Raw genomic sequence first — 17,816 nt, 5'->3', positions numbered from 1 at the left:
CTCCAGATGCGGCCGCACCAGAGTCTTGTACAACTGCAACATGACCTCAGGGCTCCGGAACTCAATTCCTCTACCAATAAAAGACAGTACGCCATATGCCTTCTTCACCGCACTATTTACCTGGGTGGCAACTTTCAGAGATCTGTGTACATGGACAACAAGATCCCTCTGCTCATCCACACTACCAAGTATTAAACTTCATAGAATCCTACAATGTGGAACAGGCCATAGGCCCAACAAGACACGCTAAAGAGTAACTCACCCAGACTCAATCCCTTACCTTATTAATCTACATTTCCCCTGACTAATGCACTACACATCCCTGAACACAATGGGTAATTTAGCATGGCTAATTCACCTAACCTGTATATCTTTGGATTTTGGGTGGAAACCAGAGTACCTGGAGGAAACCCACGCAGACACAGGGAGGATGTGCAAACTCTACACAGACAGTTGCTAGAGACGGGAATCGAACCCGGATCCCCGGCGTTGAGGCATCAGTGCTAACCACTGAGCAACCCATAACTTAGTCAAACTGACAGCTTGTCCATGATGATAAAGATCAAACTTAGGTGATATTATTATCAAAAGTGTTACAAAGTTGAAAGCATGTATTTTCACTTTAAGTTCACTTCAATATTCAGAAAATACTCCCAAATTTAAAGCATAGATTCAGCTGCCTGAATGGAAAGGCTAAGTATCCAAAATAGGTACCCATTTAACAGCCATTTGCTACATGTATCTGAGTCTTGGTTGCTGTTTTGACAACAATTCAAATTTAACCAATTAGTTTAAATTATGCCCAGGATACTAAAACCCAATTGAGTTTGAATTTATTGTTTTCACAACATCAGACCAAATGACAGGGAATGATGTTGGAGGTATAAAAAAGGGCATTTTTAAATTTGATCAGAGAGCAACTTCCAACAAAAAGCAGACCAACTGCAGTCGAGCCAGAGAGCTAACTGCCTATTTAAAATCTTGATCTCAAAGAAATTGGTTGGCACAACATAGTGGGCTGAAGGGCCTGTTCTGTGCTGTACTGTTCTATGTTCTATGTTCTAAATTAGAAGATGCTCTCTATCAAAGGTTCCTTTTTTCTATAAATATATACTCACAGTAAAAAGAAAGAAGATGACTGAGGGAGATCAGCAGATATAAGACTGAAGACAGTGGAGAAGACTGAGACCATGTGGATTGAGATTAAGTTAATGTAATGTTTAATAATTGTGTATTTGGAACAGCATGTTAATAGGATTGTGGCCAGTTAGGGGAAAGAGTGTTCAGTTTTGTTTACTGTTCTATTAGGAAAATAAATTGTTATTTTTCTTTAAATAGTGCAAGTTAGGAGTTCTCTTTTACTCCCTCACACTTTTAACAGATTACAAGGTGGGGTGAGCTTTTCTGGGTGTTTGGTTTTAATTAACAGAGAAGTTTGACCTCTGCATTGCTGGTAATATTGAGTAGGCCAAGATGTATTTACAGTGACATTTGTTCAACACAAGAGTCCGAAAGTGCATGTGTAACAGGTGGTCTCCCACCTCTGCTCAGTCTGTAGTTACAAGGAAGACTAAAAGTGTGGTGATGGAAAAGCACAGCAGGTCAGGCATCTGAAGAGCAGGAGAGTCGACGTTTTGGGCATAAGCCCTTCAAGGTGGGAGGTAATTGTGATAGATCAGTGGGGAGGGTGGAGCGAATAGGTGGTAAGGAAGATGTATAGGTAGGACAGGTCAAAACGGCAATGTGGGTTGGAGGGCTGGATCTCAGATGAGGTGGTGCAAGGGGAGATTAGGAAACTGGTACAATCAATGTTGATGCTGCAATCTCCCCTCCCACGTGATCAACAATGCTCTCCATCACATTCCCTCCACTTGCCCTTGAACCTCATCCCTCTAACTGCATGCATAGGACCCCCCCCCCACCCCGGTCCTCACATTCCACCCCATGAATCTCCAGACACAGTGCATTATCCTCCATCATTTTTGCCACCTACAATCAGTCCCCATCAACAAAAATGTATTTCCCTCCACACCCCTATCTGCATTACGCAGAGACTATTCCCTCTGTGACTCCCTCATTAGGTCCACGCCTCTCACCAACTCATCCTCTACAACCAGCACCTTCCCCTGCCGCCGCACGAGGTATAAAATTTGCACCGACACCACCCCCTCAACTCAGTGCAAGGTCCTAAAGGATCATTTCAAGTCTGGCAGAGATTTTCCTGCACATCCACCCACCTCATTTACTGCATCCGTCGCTCTTGATGTGGTCTCCTCTACATCGGGGAGATAGAATGCCAACGCGCAGAGCAATTCAGGGAACATCTCCTGACCACACGCACTGACCCCACTGCCCTGTGGCCAACCACTTAACTCCCCCTCACACTCCCCCAAGGACATGCAAATCCTGAGCCTCCTCCACCTCCAAATTAAAGCCACCCACCAAATGGAGGAAGAATGCCTCATCTTCTGCCTTGGGACCCTACAACTACACAGCATCAATATTAAAACATAGAACATTACAGTGCAGTACAGGCCCTTCGGCCCTCGATGTTGTGCCAACCGGATGGTACCAATCTGAAGCCTATCTATGCTGCACTATTCCATTTTTATCCTTATGTTTATCCAATGACCATTTAAATGCCCTTAAAGTTGGCAAGTCTACGACAGTTGCAGGCAGGGCATTCCATGCCCCTACTACTCTCTGAGTAAAGAAACTATCTCTGACATCTGTCCTACATCTATCACCTCACAATTTAAAGCTATGTCCCCTCGTGTTAGCCACCACCATCCAAGGAAAAAGGCTCTCACTGTCCACCCTATCTAACCCTCTGATTATCTTATATGTCTCAAACAACCTCTTAACTTCCTTCTCTCTAACGAAAACAGCCTCAAGTCCTTCAGCCTTTCCTCATAAGACCTTCCCTCCATACCAGGCAACATCCTAGTAAATCTCCTCTGCACCTTTTCCAAAGCTTCCACATCTTCCTATAATGCGGTGACCAAAACTGTACACAATACTCCAAGTACAGAGTTTTGTACAGCTGCAACATGGTCTAGTGGTTCCAAAACTATAGACTTCCATCTACCAATAAAAGCTAACACATCGTATGCCTTCTTAACAATCCTATCCATCTGGGTGGCAACTTTCAGGGATCTATGTTCATGGACACCGAGAATCTTTCATTTGCATTCTTGTTGCTCCTTCCAAAGTGAATCACTTTACACTTTTCCATATTAAACTCAATTTGCCACCTCTTAGCCCAGCTCTGCAGCTTATGTACGTCACCTCTGTTACCTACAACATCCTTCATCACTTATCCACAACTCTACCTTAGTGTCATCCGCTAATTTACTAACCTATCCTTCTATGCCCTTATTCAGGTCGTTTATAAAAATGACAAACAACAGTGGACCCAAAACAGTTCCTTGTGGTACACCACTAGTAACTGATCTTCAGTATGAACATTTCCCATCAACCACCACCCTCTGTCTTCTTTCTGCTAGCCAATTTCTAATCAAAACGACTAAATCACCCTCAATCCCATACCTCCGTGCTTTGTGCAAAAGCCTATTGTGGGGAACCTTATCAAATGCTTTACTGAAATCCATATACACCACATTAACTACTTTACCCTCATCTATCTTTTTGGTCACCTCAAAGAACTCAATAAGGTTTGTGAGGCACGACTGACCTTTCACAAAACCATGCTGACTATCCCTAATCAGCTTACTCTGTGCTAGATGATTATAAATCCTATCTCTTATAACCTTTTCTACACTTTACCCACAACTGAAGGCTCACTGGTCTATAATTACCAGGTTGTCTCTACTCCCCTTCTTGGACAAGGGAACAACATTTGCTATCCTCCAGTCAACTGGCACAATTCCTGTAGACAACGATGACATAAAGATCAAAGCCAAAGGCTCTGCAATCTCTTCCCTGGCTTCCCAGAGAATCCTAGGATAAATCCCACCCAGCCCAGGGGACTTATCTATTTTCACACGTTCTAGAATTGCTAACACCTCCTCCTTATGAACCTCAATCCCATCTAGTCTAGGAGCCTGTATCACAGTATTCCCCTCGACAATATTGTTTTTTGCCAGTGTGAATACTGATGAGAAATATTTATTTAGCGCTTCCCCATCTCCTCGGACTGCATGCACAATTTCCCACTACTTCCTTGATTGGCCCTAATCTTAGTCTCATCATTCTTTTATTCCTGATATACCCACACAAAGCCTTAGGGTCTTCCTTGATCCTATCTGCCAATACCTTCTCATGTCCCCTCCTGGCTCTTCTTAGCTCTCTCTTTAGGTCTTTTCTGACTAGCTTATAACTGTCAGGTGCCCAAACTTAGCCTTCATATCTCATCCTAATAGAAGCCTTCCTCTTCCTCTTGACAAGAGATTCAACTTCCTTATTAAACCACAGCTCCCCCACTTGACCACTTCCTCCCTGCCTGACAGGTACATACTTATCAAGGACACGCAGCAGCTGTTCCTTGAATAAGCTCCACATTCCAATTGTGCCCACTCCCTGCAGTTTCCTTCCCCATTCAGTGCATCCTAAATCTTGCCTAATCGCATCATAATTGCCTTTTCCCCAGTTATACCTCTTACCCTGCAGTCCCTTTCCTTTCCCTTTCCATTGCTAAAGTAAACATAACCGAATTGTGGTCACTATCACCAAAGTGCGCACCTACTTCCAAATCTGACACCTGGTTCATTACCAAATCCAATGTGGCTTCACTGCTTGTTGACCTATCTAAATACTGTGTCAGGAAATCCTCCTGCACACATTGGAGAAAAACTGACCCATCTGAAGTACTCAAGTATAGTGTTTCCGGTCAAGATTTGGCTCGTTAAAGTCCCCCATAACAACTGCCCTGGTACCCTCGCTCTTATCCAAAATAATCTTTTCAATCCTTTCCTCTACATCTCTGGAACTATTCATAGGCCAATAGAAATCTCCTAACAGGGTAACCTCTCCTTTCCTGTTTCTAACCTCAGCTCAAAATACCTCAGTAAATGAGTCCTCAAACATCCTTTCTGCCACCATAATACTGTCCTTGACTAACAATGCCACACCCCGCCTCTTTTACCATCTTCTCTGTTCTTACTGAAACATCTAAATCCTGGAACCTGCAACAACTATTTCTGTCCCTGCTCTATTCATGTCTTTGAAATGGCCACAACATTGAAGTCCCAGGTACCAACCCATGCTGCAAGTTCACCCACCTTATTCCAAATGCTCCTGGCATTGAAGCAGACACACTTCAAACCACTTTCTTGCTTGCCAGTGCACTCTTGCGATCTTGAAACATTATTTCTGACCTTAGTCTCCATCTCCTGGACACTCGGACTATAATTTAGGTTTCCATCCTCCTCCTGAATTAGTTTAAACAGTCTAGTTTCCAAATTTACTTCACCCAATTTCCAAATCTCCACTTCATCCCAGATCCAACCCTCCAACTCGGCGCTGCCCTCTTGACCTGTCCTACCGATCCATCTTCCTTCTCATCTATCCCCTCCACCCTACCCACCGATCAATCACAATTACCTCCAGCCTGCATCCACCTATCGTCACCCCACCTACCTTTCCCCAATTCCAGCCCAACCCTCGATTTATCTCTCAGCCCCCTTTCCCCTCCACATTCCCGATGAAGGGCTTATGCCCAAAGTGTTCCTGTTCCTTGGATGCTGCCTGACCTGCTGTGCTTTTCCACCACCACACATTTTGACTCTGACTCTCTAGCATCTGCAGTCCGCACTTTCTCCTTAACTTAAATAGTAACCACTGTTAATTTATACTGAATAGAACTGGTGTCATTCCATCTTTCTTATTTCCCACATGCATTTTTCTCTCTTCACTAGAGAGATTATTTCATGGATACCATGGAAAATTGATGAAGTCTGCAAATGGTCTCCAGATTTGAGAGTCTCCACACTACTTTGAGAGCCACTGGTTTAGTTAATCAGAGATGGCTTGTGTTGATGTACTGGGACTGAGCTGGCAGTACCACCTAATCCTGACAATGTTTACGTCCTAAAGTTATGGCATTGAGTATATACTTCATCACATGAGTGACATTTACACACCAAAACTAAAAGCTGCAATAAAAATAGAAAATTGGTACAAATACAGAATGACTCTCATGAGTAGGAGAAAAAAGAAAGGCAAGATCAAATTTTAAGGTGTGAACCCATTAATACAGTTGAAAGCTACCCAATTTTATAAAGTATTTTGATGTGCAGTTGAAATGCAACGCTACAGATCCAGTGGTTGAAAAATGAACTGGAGTAGGTAGGTGCTTGATGATCACCACATGATGGATCGTAGGGCCTTTTCCCTTGCTGTAAACTCTGAAACTAAACAGTGAAAAAGAACTATTCTCAGGCGAGAAGCACTACTGCATCCCATGTCCATCTATACCATTCTTCTGTGACTCAATACTAAATCAAATAATGGATGCCCTGAGCAAAATTGGGTCAATCCGCTGCCTGATGCTAACAAGATTATCAGTAATGATCTATTGAATGTGAAATAGTGGTCAGTCTTCATGAAGCAATATAATGTGTTAAACGTTACAAGTCAATGGAGAGCTAAGCAAATTTAGCATTCAGCTGGTAGGTCAGGGGGTGATCGCTTCAGCTGCTGCTAACCCAGAGAATTTTTCAATTTGCTTATCTGCACCTACCTGTATTATCATGCCAGATTCTGATTTTCCAGATCTCACCCAAGTTGGCATCTGTTTCAATCTGAAAAATGTCCAGACTGTTTCTCTGGAATGCTCCTTCCTTGTCCAAGTGGCGGGACCCACTCTTGTTCAAGCCATACAGACTGATGCCTACATGGGCTGTTGTACCTGAGGAAAGAAACAACTTGCAGTGTTACAGCACTCTTCATGACCAAATATTTGCCAGGACACGGAGGTTAACTCCAGTGTGCTCTGTGCTTGGGCAGCACGGTGACTCAGTGGTTAACCCTGCTGCCTCACAGTGCCAGGGTTTGATTCCACCCTTGAACGACTGGCTGTATGGAGTTTGCATGTTCTCCCTGTGTCTGTGTAGGTTTTACCAGGTGCGCCGGTTTCCTCCCAACGTCCACAGATGTGTGCATTAGGTGGATTGACCAAGCTAAATTGTCCATAATGTTCAGGGATGTGTGAGAGGTGATAAATGCAGGGATAGGTCGAGACCTGATTGGGATGCTCTTCGGGTGCAGTCTTGATGGTTCAAATGAGATTTCTGAATACTTGGAAGTGTATGGAAAAATACAGCAAAGTCAGGATTGTTTCATCAAAGGGAGGACATGTCTGACAGATCTGCTGGAACGCTTTCAGGAAATAACGAGGAGGCAAGACCAAGGAGAGCCAATGTATCTTATCAGAAGGCTTTTGACAAAGTGCCGCACAGGAGACTACTGAGTAAAATAAGGGCCCATGGTGTTCGAAGCAAGGTGCTAGCATGGATAAAAGCTTGGCTGTCTGGTAGAAAGCGGAGAGTGGGGATAAAAGTGTCCTTCTCAGGATGGCAGCCGATGACAAGTGGTGTTCTGCAAGGCCCAGTGTTGGGACCACATCTTCTCACTTTGTACGTTAACAATCTAGATGAAGGATCTGAGGGCATTCTTGGCTAAGTTTGCAGATGATACAAAGATAGGTAGGGGGACAGATGACATTGAGGAAGCAGGGAGACTGCAGAAAGATTTGGACAAGTTAGGAGAGTGGGCAAAGAAATGGCAGATGGAGTACAACGTAGAAAAGTGTGAGGTCATGCACTTTGGTAGGAAGAATACAGGCATGGACTATTATTGAAATGGGGAGAAAATTCAGAATTCTTCAGTGCAAAGAGACTTGGGAGTTCCAGTTCAGGATTCTCTCAAGGTAAACATGCAGGTTGAGTCAGTAGTTAAGAAGGCAAATGCAATGATGGTATTTATTTTGAGAGGACTTGAATATGAAAACAGGAATGTACTTCTGGGGCTTAATAAGGCTCTAGTCAGACCATATTTGGAGTATTGTGTGCAGTTTTGGGAAAGATGTACTGGCCCTGGAGTATGTTCAGAGGAGGTTCACGAGAACGGTCCCCGGAATGAAAAGCTTAACATATGAGGAACGTTTGAGGATTCTGGGTCTATACTCAATGGAGTTTAGAAGGATGAGTGGTGGAGGTGGGGGCTATCTGATTTAAGCATACAGCATACTAGATGGTTTGGACAGAGTAGATGTTGGGAAGATGTTTCCATTGGTAGGAGACACTAGGGCACAAGGGCATAGCCTTACAGTAATGGGAAGAACTTTTAGAATTGAGATAAGGAGAAACCTCTTCAGCCAAAGAGTGATGAATGTATGGAACTCATTGCCACTGAAGGCTGTGGAGGCCAGGTCATTGTGTATATTTAAGACTGAGATAGATAGTTTCTTGACTGTCAAGGGGATCAAGGGTTATTGGGATAAAGCGAGAGAATGGAGTTGAGAAACTTATCAGCCATGATTGAATGGTGGAGCAGATGGACTGAATGGCCTAATTTCTGCTTCTATGTCTTATGGTTTTATGGTCTTTCTGCACTGTAGGGATTCTAAAAAAAATTGCAGACTATCTCGACTGAGAGGCCTGGGTTCAAATACCTCCTGCTCCTGAGGTGTGTACTAAAACATCTCAACAGGTTTATTAGAAACATTAGTAAAAGTTTTGAAAATTTAGAAAGATTATAAATTAGATCCTGGATTGGGAAGCACGGGTTCAAATTCCACGTGCTCCAGAGCTGTGAGATAGCATCGCTGCATAGATTGCTTAGAAAATATAAAGCAGACCCTGCCTCTCCTTCTCTCCCTACACCTCTTCACTTTTGATGTTTTGCATTGCCCCCCACAATGGACATTGATAAATACTGAATTGGCTGCACAGGTATTTTTACTGGTGGTGGATAGTGGTTAAGAAAATCACAAAATAAAGTCAAGGTGGTTTTTGTTGTGGGAAGGCCACATATTGTGTGTAATTGCACTGTGGAGTATTGGAAAAGAATAAAGCAGACCCCGCTATGGGATCAAGTAACATTCTATTAGTATCTCTACCTTTGAGCTGGGAGGTCCAGGTTCATTCCTACCAGTTTCAGAGGTGTGTAATAACAATTTTGAACAGGTTGATCAGAAAATAAGTTTTTTTTAAAAAAAGCAGACCCTCAGGTGGTCATTGGTGGTGGTTAGTACTTCACAAGAAAAAGGTCACTATGGTTTTGATGGTAGGAAATTCACTCAGTTGTGTGTGATAACACTTCTGGGCTATACAATAAAAGAAGAAACATTATCCATCAATGCCTTTGATGCCATTCGAGAGAGGTGGGCACCACGGGGGAGACAATGCTTTAGTTCTTCTCCAACTCCATTTTGAGTTAGCCCCTTCCCACTTCCCCTCCGCCTCCCTCACTTTTAATGATTTACTTTGCATTTAATGGGCTTTGCCTGTAAGTGTTTAATTAGCTACACGAGTCATTCACTGGTGGCGGTTAATAGTTAAAAACAAAAAAAATCAGTGTTTTGATGATGGGAACGCTTTGTAAGAACATTTCCACATATAAGCAAAAAAAAAAGAAATTACACACTGCTGTGGTACAGTGCTAATGTCCCTATCTCAAGATCAAAAGGTCCACGTTCAAATCCCATCTGTGCATAACACACCTGGACAGGATGACTTAAAAAAATGCAAGGCAGACCCAGCAATTGGCTGCATAGATGTTTTACTGGTTGTCGTTGGTGCTTAAAAACACAAAATAAGTCAGTGATGTGCTGTTAGGGAAGCCATTCGGCTGTGCATAATAACACTTTCAGAGATAAGTATAAAAATATATGGTGTGGTTCTGTTCGCCGAGCTGGAAGTTTTTGTTGCAAACGTTGTGCTTAAAAACACAAAATAAGTCAGTGATGTGCTGTTAGGGAAGCCATTCGGCTGTGCATAATAACACTTTCAGAGATAAGTATAAAAATATATGGTGTGGTTCTGTTCGCCGAGCTGGAAGTTTTTGTTGCAAACGTTTTGTCCCCGGCTAGGCGACATCATCAGTGCTTGGGAGCCTCCTGCGAAGCGCTTCTTTGATGTTTCCTCCGGTGTTTATAGTGGTCTGTCCCTGCCGCTTCCGGTTGTCAGTTTCAGCTGTCCACTGTAGTGGTTGGTATATTGGGTCCAGGTCGATGTGTTTGTTGATGGAGTTTGTGGATGAATGCCATGCCTCTAGGAATTCCCTGGCTGTTCTCTGTCTGGCTTGCCCTATGATAGTAGTGTTGTCCCAGTCGAATTCATGTTGCTTGTTGTCTGCGTGTGTGAATTCGACTGGGACAACACTACTATCACAGGGCAAGCCAGACAGAGAACAGCCAGGGAATTCATAGAGGCATGGCATTCATCCACAAACTCATCAACAAACACATCGACCTGGACCCAATATACCAACCACAACAGCGGACAGCTGAAACTGACAACCAGAAGCGGCAGGGACAGACCACTATAAACACCGAAGGAAGCACCAAAGAAGCGCTTCGCAGGAGGCTCCCAAGCACTGATGATGTCGCCTAACCAGGGGACGAAACGTTTGCAACAAAAACTTCCAGCACGGCAAACAGAACCACAACAACGAGCACCCAAGCTACAAATCTTCGCACAAACTTTAAAAGCATGCAGAGATTATGTTGGGAGATTATGTTGGTCCAACTCATCTGGACCTTGGGATTTGTCCACTTTTAAACCTACCAAAATTCCAATACTCCTATGTCAAACTGCTCAACTTATCTCTCTCCTCAAATTCTGAGCCAAAATACTCCTGTGACTGAAGAACAAATGTGATGCATTTGTTTAACACTCTGCCAATGTCCACCAGTTTCACATACACACATTGTCTCCTTGATCCGTTATGGGCCATGCTCTTTCTCTGGTTATCCTCTTCCCCTTAGAATATCTTTCAATTCTATGTAATTTTACCTGCCAGTGTTTTCTTATTCCCCTCTTTCCTTGTCTGATTGCTTTCTTAAACTCCCCCTGCACATTCCACAAGAGCCTCAATTGATTTGCTCCTTTTGTACCTGCTAAAAACTTCTCTTTTCCTTCCTATTTTCTCTCTTTTGAGTACAGCAACAAGGATGCCTTACTGCAGTCATGAAGGGCATAAGTGAGGCCACACTTGGAATATTGTATCTAGTTTAGGTCTCCTTAATTGAGGAAGGATGTTTTTACCACAGGGGGTGCAGCGAAGGTTTCACAAATAGATTCCTGGGGTGGCAGGACTGACGCATGAGGAGAGATTGATTTGGTTAGGATTATATTTCCTAGAATGTCGACAAATGAGGGGGAATCTCAGAAACATAGAAAACTTTAACAGGACTAGACAACTTAAATGTAGGAAGGATATTCCTGATGGTAGGGGAGTCCAGAATCAGGGGGTCATAATTTAAAGATGAGAGGTAACTCCTTTGGGACTCAGATTAGGAAAAATTCCTTCACCTAGTAAGTCTGTTGTTGAATTCATGAGCTCAGAAATTGGTTGAGGCTAAAACATTGTGTTTTGATGTTGGGTTAGATGCAGCTCTATGTAGTTGAATTAATTTAAAGTTAAGTATCTCCCATGATTTGTGAATTGCCTCATCAACTTATCGTTTCACCTTCAAGATGTGTGAATGTGCACCCTTATGTCTCTCTCCACTCGCTGAGAAAGTAACAATTAAATACTACAGTCCGTGCAAGTTTTTTAATCCCAAATGCAATGCTTCTCACTTCAAACCAGATAGCATCAAAATGTTATAAGATGATTGAAAAGCATCAATTATTAACTGATGGATTTCATGCTTCTTGTACATCCTAACTCCTGTAACAGTGCTTGTTTAGGCCTGAATGCATGATGGCTATTTGTGAGGCGAAAGCTGCTATTTCCTGACTTGTGATTTATCAAATGAATTATTGCCTTATATCAAATTGTTGGTAGTTTATTGTAATGTGTTTGCCAGAGTGAATATTAAATGCCCAAATGAGGCTTTCATACAATCTTGTCCTTTTCTGAAGGCAACAATATGGTATCACTCGATTCATATAGTATTGATATACAGGATATTTATTCTCATTGGTGAAATGGTATGCAGAGTTTTCATTATGATGGACTCATGTCTCATCCATGAAACTTAATTTGAAGATATTTGAACTAATAATGGAAATATCACATTGTTCAACTTATGAAATGATATCTGTGAAATTTTAAAATGATCTAAGTACTGCAGGAAGATGAACTGGGTTAAAGCTTTTTTCCAACCAACAAAACTCATCATGACTCAGTCCGAGATGGCAGTGATAATCTTTTCTGCACTGCTAGGGACAGGCCACTATAAACACCGGAGGAAACATCAAAGAAGCGCTTCGCAGGAGGCTCCCAAGCACTGATGATGTCGCCTAGCCAGGGGATGAAATGTTTGCAACAAAAACTTCCAGCTCGGCGAACAGAACCACAACAACGAGCACCCGAGCTACAAATCTTCGCACAAACTTTGAATAAAAATATATATAAAGCAGATCCAGTAATTGACAGCACGAGTGTTTTACTAGTAGTGGTTAACACTTAAGCATAAAAAAGGTCATGGTGATTTGGTGGTGCTAAAGCTGATCAGTTATGCGTGACTCCCACATTACTTTCTCTGCAGCACTGAAATTTAAACCTTCAGCTCAGGACTCTCAGATTGGTCTTAAATCTTCCATGTGGAGGTGAGGGAGGGCTGAGAGAGCTCCTTTAAGGCTTCACCTTTAATGGGGACAGAGATTACTGGTATACAGATTATCTGACACTGCTCACTGTATGTTAATAATCAGCACCTAACAGGAAACTGGAACATTTTCATCAGCACCCAGAGAGAATCACTAAGATATTAAATACAAGGAGATGGTCATCAACCTCTCCCAAACAATTCAGTCACACATAACCCACCCTCAACCCTGGATTCAGTATATCCCCCATTGCTCTCATCCAATTCATCTTAATATTATGAATTCCCAAGTGATCTGCTGGAACTGTGAGGTTACTATGGAAACAAACATATGCAGACTGTTGGGAATCCATTCTACATATGCCTGGAACAGTTTGAACTATTTGGATACTCGCTGGTTAGAAATGGGTTTTACCATGTGATTTTTCAGAAATGAAGCCACCTGTTGTTTTCACTGGAAATCAAGTGGCTTTGAAGAAGCAGCTAATCAAAGCTTTCAAGGAGATAACAGTTTATTGCATTAAATTGTGGGAAGAAAAACCAGCTTTTGGGGAAGACTAATGTCCCCTATGCTAATGTCCATATTCCTGATAAAGGGCTTATGCCCGAAACATCAATTTTCCTGCTCCTCGGATTCTGCCTGACCTGCTGTTGTGCTTTTCCAGAACCACACTCTCAACTCTGATCTCCAGCATCAACAGTCTTCACTTTGTCCCCTATGCTAATGGTTGTTTAACAACCCTGTCTGGATTTAGAATTCTATTTTACAGATCCAGGAGTCAGTAAAGGAGGTATCCCTGAAGCTAAAGGCTATTCTCTTGAAATCCTGTTGTTCAGTAGAGGTTTCTGGACCACAGGCATTTCTGTCTGCTGATGAAAGGGTATACTGTAAATGTCCAATTCTGGTTCCAACCAACTATAATTTAGTAAAAATCAATCCACAGCTGTCACCAAATTAAGTTTCATTGATAGGAAAACCAGTGCGAGCAATCAAGAGATTTTGTCCTTTGCTTCCAGATGCTTAGCACACAGAAGTTGTTGGTTTCCTTTTGACTTGTTAAAACAAAAACTCTACAGAGATTTCTTGTGTTGTGTATGCGTGTCTATGTTTGGAATTAAGGAGACTGAATTTTAATTCTGGACCATTGTTTAGAAATTAATCAGCAGTTGCTGCTTAATTTAAGAATAAATCTTGTTAAGAAGAAATGCATTATTTGGAGTTCATTAAAGAAGTCAGGTGAATGTTTCTTTTATCCAGGATGAAAGCACAAAGAATTGGAATTGGCCATTTTGGTGAATAAATCAAAACATGGATTTCAAGGTGAAGTGGTGGGCCTTGTTTATCAGCACAGTCCTCCCATCCCAGTTATAACAAGACAAGCAACAATCAAGTTACAACAGAGCTTCTGAAATTCACTTTGACCATGAATCTATAGTACGAGTTCTCAAGGATTGGTCTCTCCTATTTCTGTTTTTAACTACAGCAGTTGCTACATATATCTGTTATGAACCTATCTGCTTGCATTGTCCTGGAATGGTTTTGCCAGAGTTTCTGCACCTGACCATCATGTGGGAGACAGAGAGAAAGAGAGAGAGAGTGAGAGAGAGAGAAAGAGAGGAAGATATCTATAAGACAAAATCTTAGATCCATCTGTGACTCTTATTTTCACAGTGTCATGTTTCTGTCTGATGCTTGACTTGATACTGTTATTAAATATCTTACCTGCATTCCTGCACCAGCCAGTTTTCACCATGACTTCATACTTATAGTGTCCGTGTTGTCCACAGAGTGGGATAATGCCAACACGGTTGATATCGATGTAGTCCAGCTTGTGGGCAATGAGTACCATCACTACGTAGACAGCAAATACCAACATACAGCTGATTGCCACCACCATGTTCTGCACTGGCCTGTCTGCCTGCAAATCACAAACAGTCCATGTGAGAACTTGGGAGACAGCCACAGAGTCCTGACAGCTCCACTTTATGGGCTGCCTGTGGCAACTGTCTTGAACCAGCTGGTTCTCAAAGATTGCACACCGAGCCTGGGACTGGCTGCTGCAGAAAGTAGGCAGATGACACCCTGATGGGCAAAGACAGCAACATTACCACCACCCTCCACCTCATAACCCTAACCTCAAATAATCCTTTGTGTCCCCAAATCCCAAGCCCCCATCTTTATGGGTTCAATACATGAATTAAATTTGAAAAAGTCACCACAAAGTCCCATTGGGCTGCCATCAGTTGCACTCCAGTCACAAGTGACCCATGTCAATTTTAAGAGGAGATTCTTGCCAATTAGCTCCCATCGGGCACTGCAGCAACAGTACAGCTCACACAGCAGTGACAAATCCTGGTCTAGTATCACCGTCATTGGATATGAAGTCCCTAATGTTTGAAGTGTTAGTGTGTACAATGTTAGCAATAGGAGTTAAAGTAGACAATTGCTATGAAACTGAAGATTAACAGGAGCTTTCAGTAAAACTGTGGTATATCAGTCTATTCTGTCTACCTATCAGTCTACCTATCGCATTTCCAACGCCCCTCCCCCAAGTCCCTCCTCCTTACCTTTTATCTTAGCCTGCTTGGCACACTTTCCTCATCCCTGAAGAAGGGCTCATGCCCGAAATGTCGATTCTCTTGCTCCTTGGATGCTGCCTGACCTGCTGTGCTTTTCCAGCAACACATTTTCAGCTCTGATCTCCAGCATCTGTAGTCCTCACTTTGTCCTATATCAATCTATTGTAAAGTATTGTCTGTTCCTTAGAGACACACCTTTAGACAGACTTTGCTTAATAGAGGTGTGTTATTAGGAGGTTATGTCATAGGGAGATTTGCAGGGAGGATAGATCATGGGAGGAATGTTTCGTGGTTTAATTGGCAAAATATTTCCGACAGAAAGCCTTGTTGAAATGTGCAAGAACAATAGCATGGAGAATATACATACCGGTGCAAGAAACTCCACCGCATTTGGAGACACAAAGAGGCTAGCCCCGAAGACAGTGAGATGCCGAGTGAGGCACACAGCTTCCTCCAGCCTGGTCCACTGTGTGGGCACAATGCCTTCTGTCCTCCACTGCAAACTCTGGAAATCAAAGTACTGGCACAGCGAGGTATAGGTGGTGATTGTGATGCCGACTCGGGCAGAAGAGAAACAGTTGGAAACGGTGACAAACAACTGCTCGGTGGTGCTGTCATACATCCTGCAACAACCAGGAGTTAGTGAGTAAGTTTAATGGTCCCACCCTCAAGGAGACAGAAAAACTAAAGACATCAGCCCCAGGAAATGATGATTTTCTGATGAGTGCATGCCAATCATATGGGCTGCTTTATCCTGAATGATGCCAAGCTTCTTGAGCATTGTTGGAGTTGCACCCATCCAGGAAAATGGAGAGTACTCTATCACACTGCTGACTTGTGCCTTGTAGATGTTGGACAGGTTTTAGGGAATCAGGAGGTCAGTCACTCACTGTATTATCCCGACCCTCTGACCTGCTCTTATAGCCACTGTATTTATGTGGCAATTCCAACACAGTTTCTAGTCAATGGTAATCCCCCAGGATGTCGACAGCAGGGGGATTTAGCGATGATAACACTTTTGAATATAAAGGGGTGATTGTTTCTTCCTGAACATGGGCACTGCCTGAAATTTGTGTGGCACGATTGTTACTTGTCATTTGTCAGCCTGAGCTTGGATACTGTCCAGGTCTTGTTCAAATGCAACTTCATTATCTGAGGAGTTGCAATCATTGGTGAACATTTCCACTTCTGACCTTATGATGGAGGGAAGGTCATTGATGAAACTGCTGGACACTATCCTGAGGAATTCCTGCAGTAATATTGCATGAATAAGATGATCAATTGCCAACAAAAGCACCATCTTCCTATATGCTAGGTATGACTCCAATTGCTTCTCGAGACTTTGCTTCTCGATTCCAATTGACTAATTCTTTCTTAATATAACCTTAGAAACCAGAAGCAGTGTAGGCCAATCAGCCCTTCAAGCCTGCTCTACCATTCAACATGGCTGATTTTCTAATTCAACGTTACATTCACTCTTTCTTTGCATACCCCATAATGCCTTTAATATCTCAAAAATTATCTGCCTCTTTGTTGAGTATATTCAGTGATTTGGCTTCCACAGCCTTCTGTATTAGAGAATTCCACAGTTTGACCATTCTGCCTGAAGAAATGCTTCCTGATCTCAGTCCAAAATGGCCTACCCCTCCTACATCATCTGTTTCTAGAGTCCTTAATCAGGGTAACCATCCTCCGTGCATCTATTTTGGCCAGCTATGTTAAAATTTAATACATTTCAGTCAGATCCTCTCTCATTCTACCAGTGAATACAGGTCCAGTCAAAATCATCTCACCTCAAAGGACAGTCCTGCCATCCCGGATATCAGCCTGGTGAACCTTCACTGCACTCCCTCTCTGACAATCATTTTCCTCTATTAAGGAGAGAGACCAAAACTGCACACAATAAACAAGGTGCAGTATTATAATATCCTTTATAACTTCAGCAAGACATCCCTACTCCTGAACTCAAATCCTCTTGCAATGAAGGCCACAAACCATTTGCCTTCACAACTGCTCGCTGCACTTGTCTGTCTACTTTCATTGACTGACAAGACATACAGATGTTTTTGCATTTCACATTTTCCAATATATCCCCAGTTAAATAATACTCTGCCTTTCTATTTTTCATACAAAGCATATAACCTCTACACTGTCATGCCCACACACTCAACTTGTCTCAATCACATGGGCACCCACATGGGCCCCAGCTATGCCTGCCTCGTCGTAGGATATGTGGAACAGTCCATCTTCCGCAGCTACACTGGCACCACCCCCCACCTTTTCCTCCGCTACATCGATGACTGTATCGGCGCTGCCTCGTGCTCCCACGAGGAGGTTGAACAGTTCATCCACTTTACCAACACCTTCCACCCCGACCTCAAATTCACCTGGACCGTCTCAGACTCCTCCCTCCCCTTCCTAGACCTCTCATTTCTATCTCGAGCGACCGAATCAACACGGACATTTACTATAAACCGACCGACTCCCACAGCTACCT

At 42.8% G+C, this 17,816-nt stretch overlaps 1 protein-coding gene across 1 annotated transcript in view; it reads right to left on the bottom strand.

The window, feature by feature from the left end:
• pkd1b (polycystic kidney disease 1b) overlaps positions 1–17,816 on the bottom strand; it is a 205,610-nt gene that overhangs the window by 96,625 nt on the left and 91,169 nt on the right. The window contains exons 19-21 of the mRNA XM_043715206.1: positions 15,687–15,942; positions 14,463–14,658; positions 6,701–6,868 (exon numbers count right to left, since the gene is read on the bottom strand). Coding sequence (XP_043571141.1) covers positions 6,701–6,868; positions 14,463–14,658; positions 15,687–15,942 — 620 coding nt within the window. The remainder of the gene's footprint in view (positions 1–6,700; positions 6,869–14,462; positions 14,659–15,686; positions 15,943–17,816) is intronic.

Source organism: Chiloscyllium plagiosum, chromosome 24 (genome assembly GCF_004010195.1).
Source record: "Chiloscyllium plagiosum isolate BGI_BamShark_2017 chromosome 24, ASM401019v2, whole genome shotgun sequence".
Classification (NCBI taxonomy): Eukaryota; Metazoa; Chordata; class Chondrichthyes; order Orectolobiformes; family Hemiscylliidae; genus Chiloscyllium; species Chiloscyllium plagiosum.
This window is presented reverse-complemented; position numbering and strand designations above follow the sequence as displayed.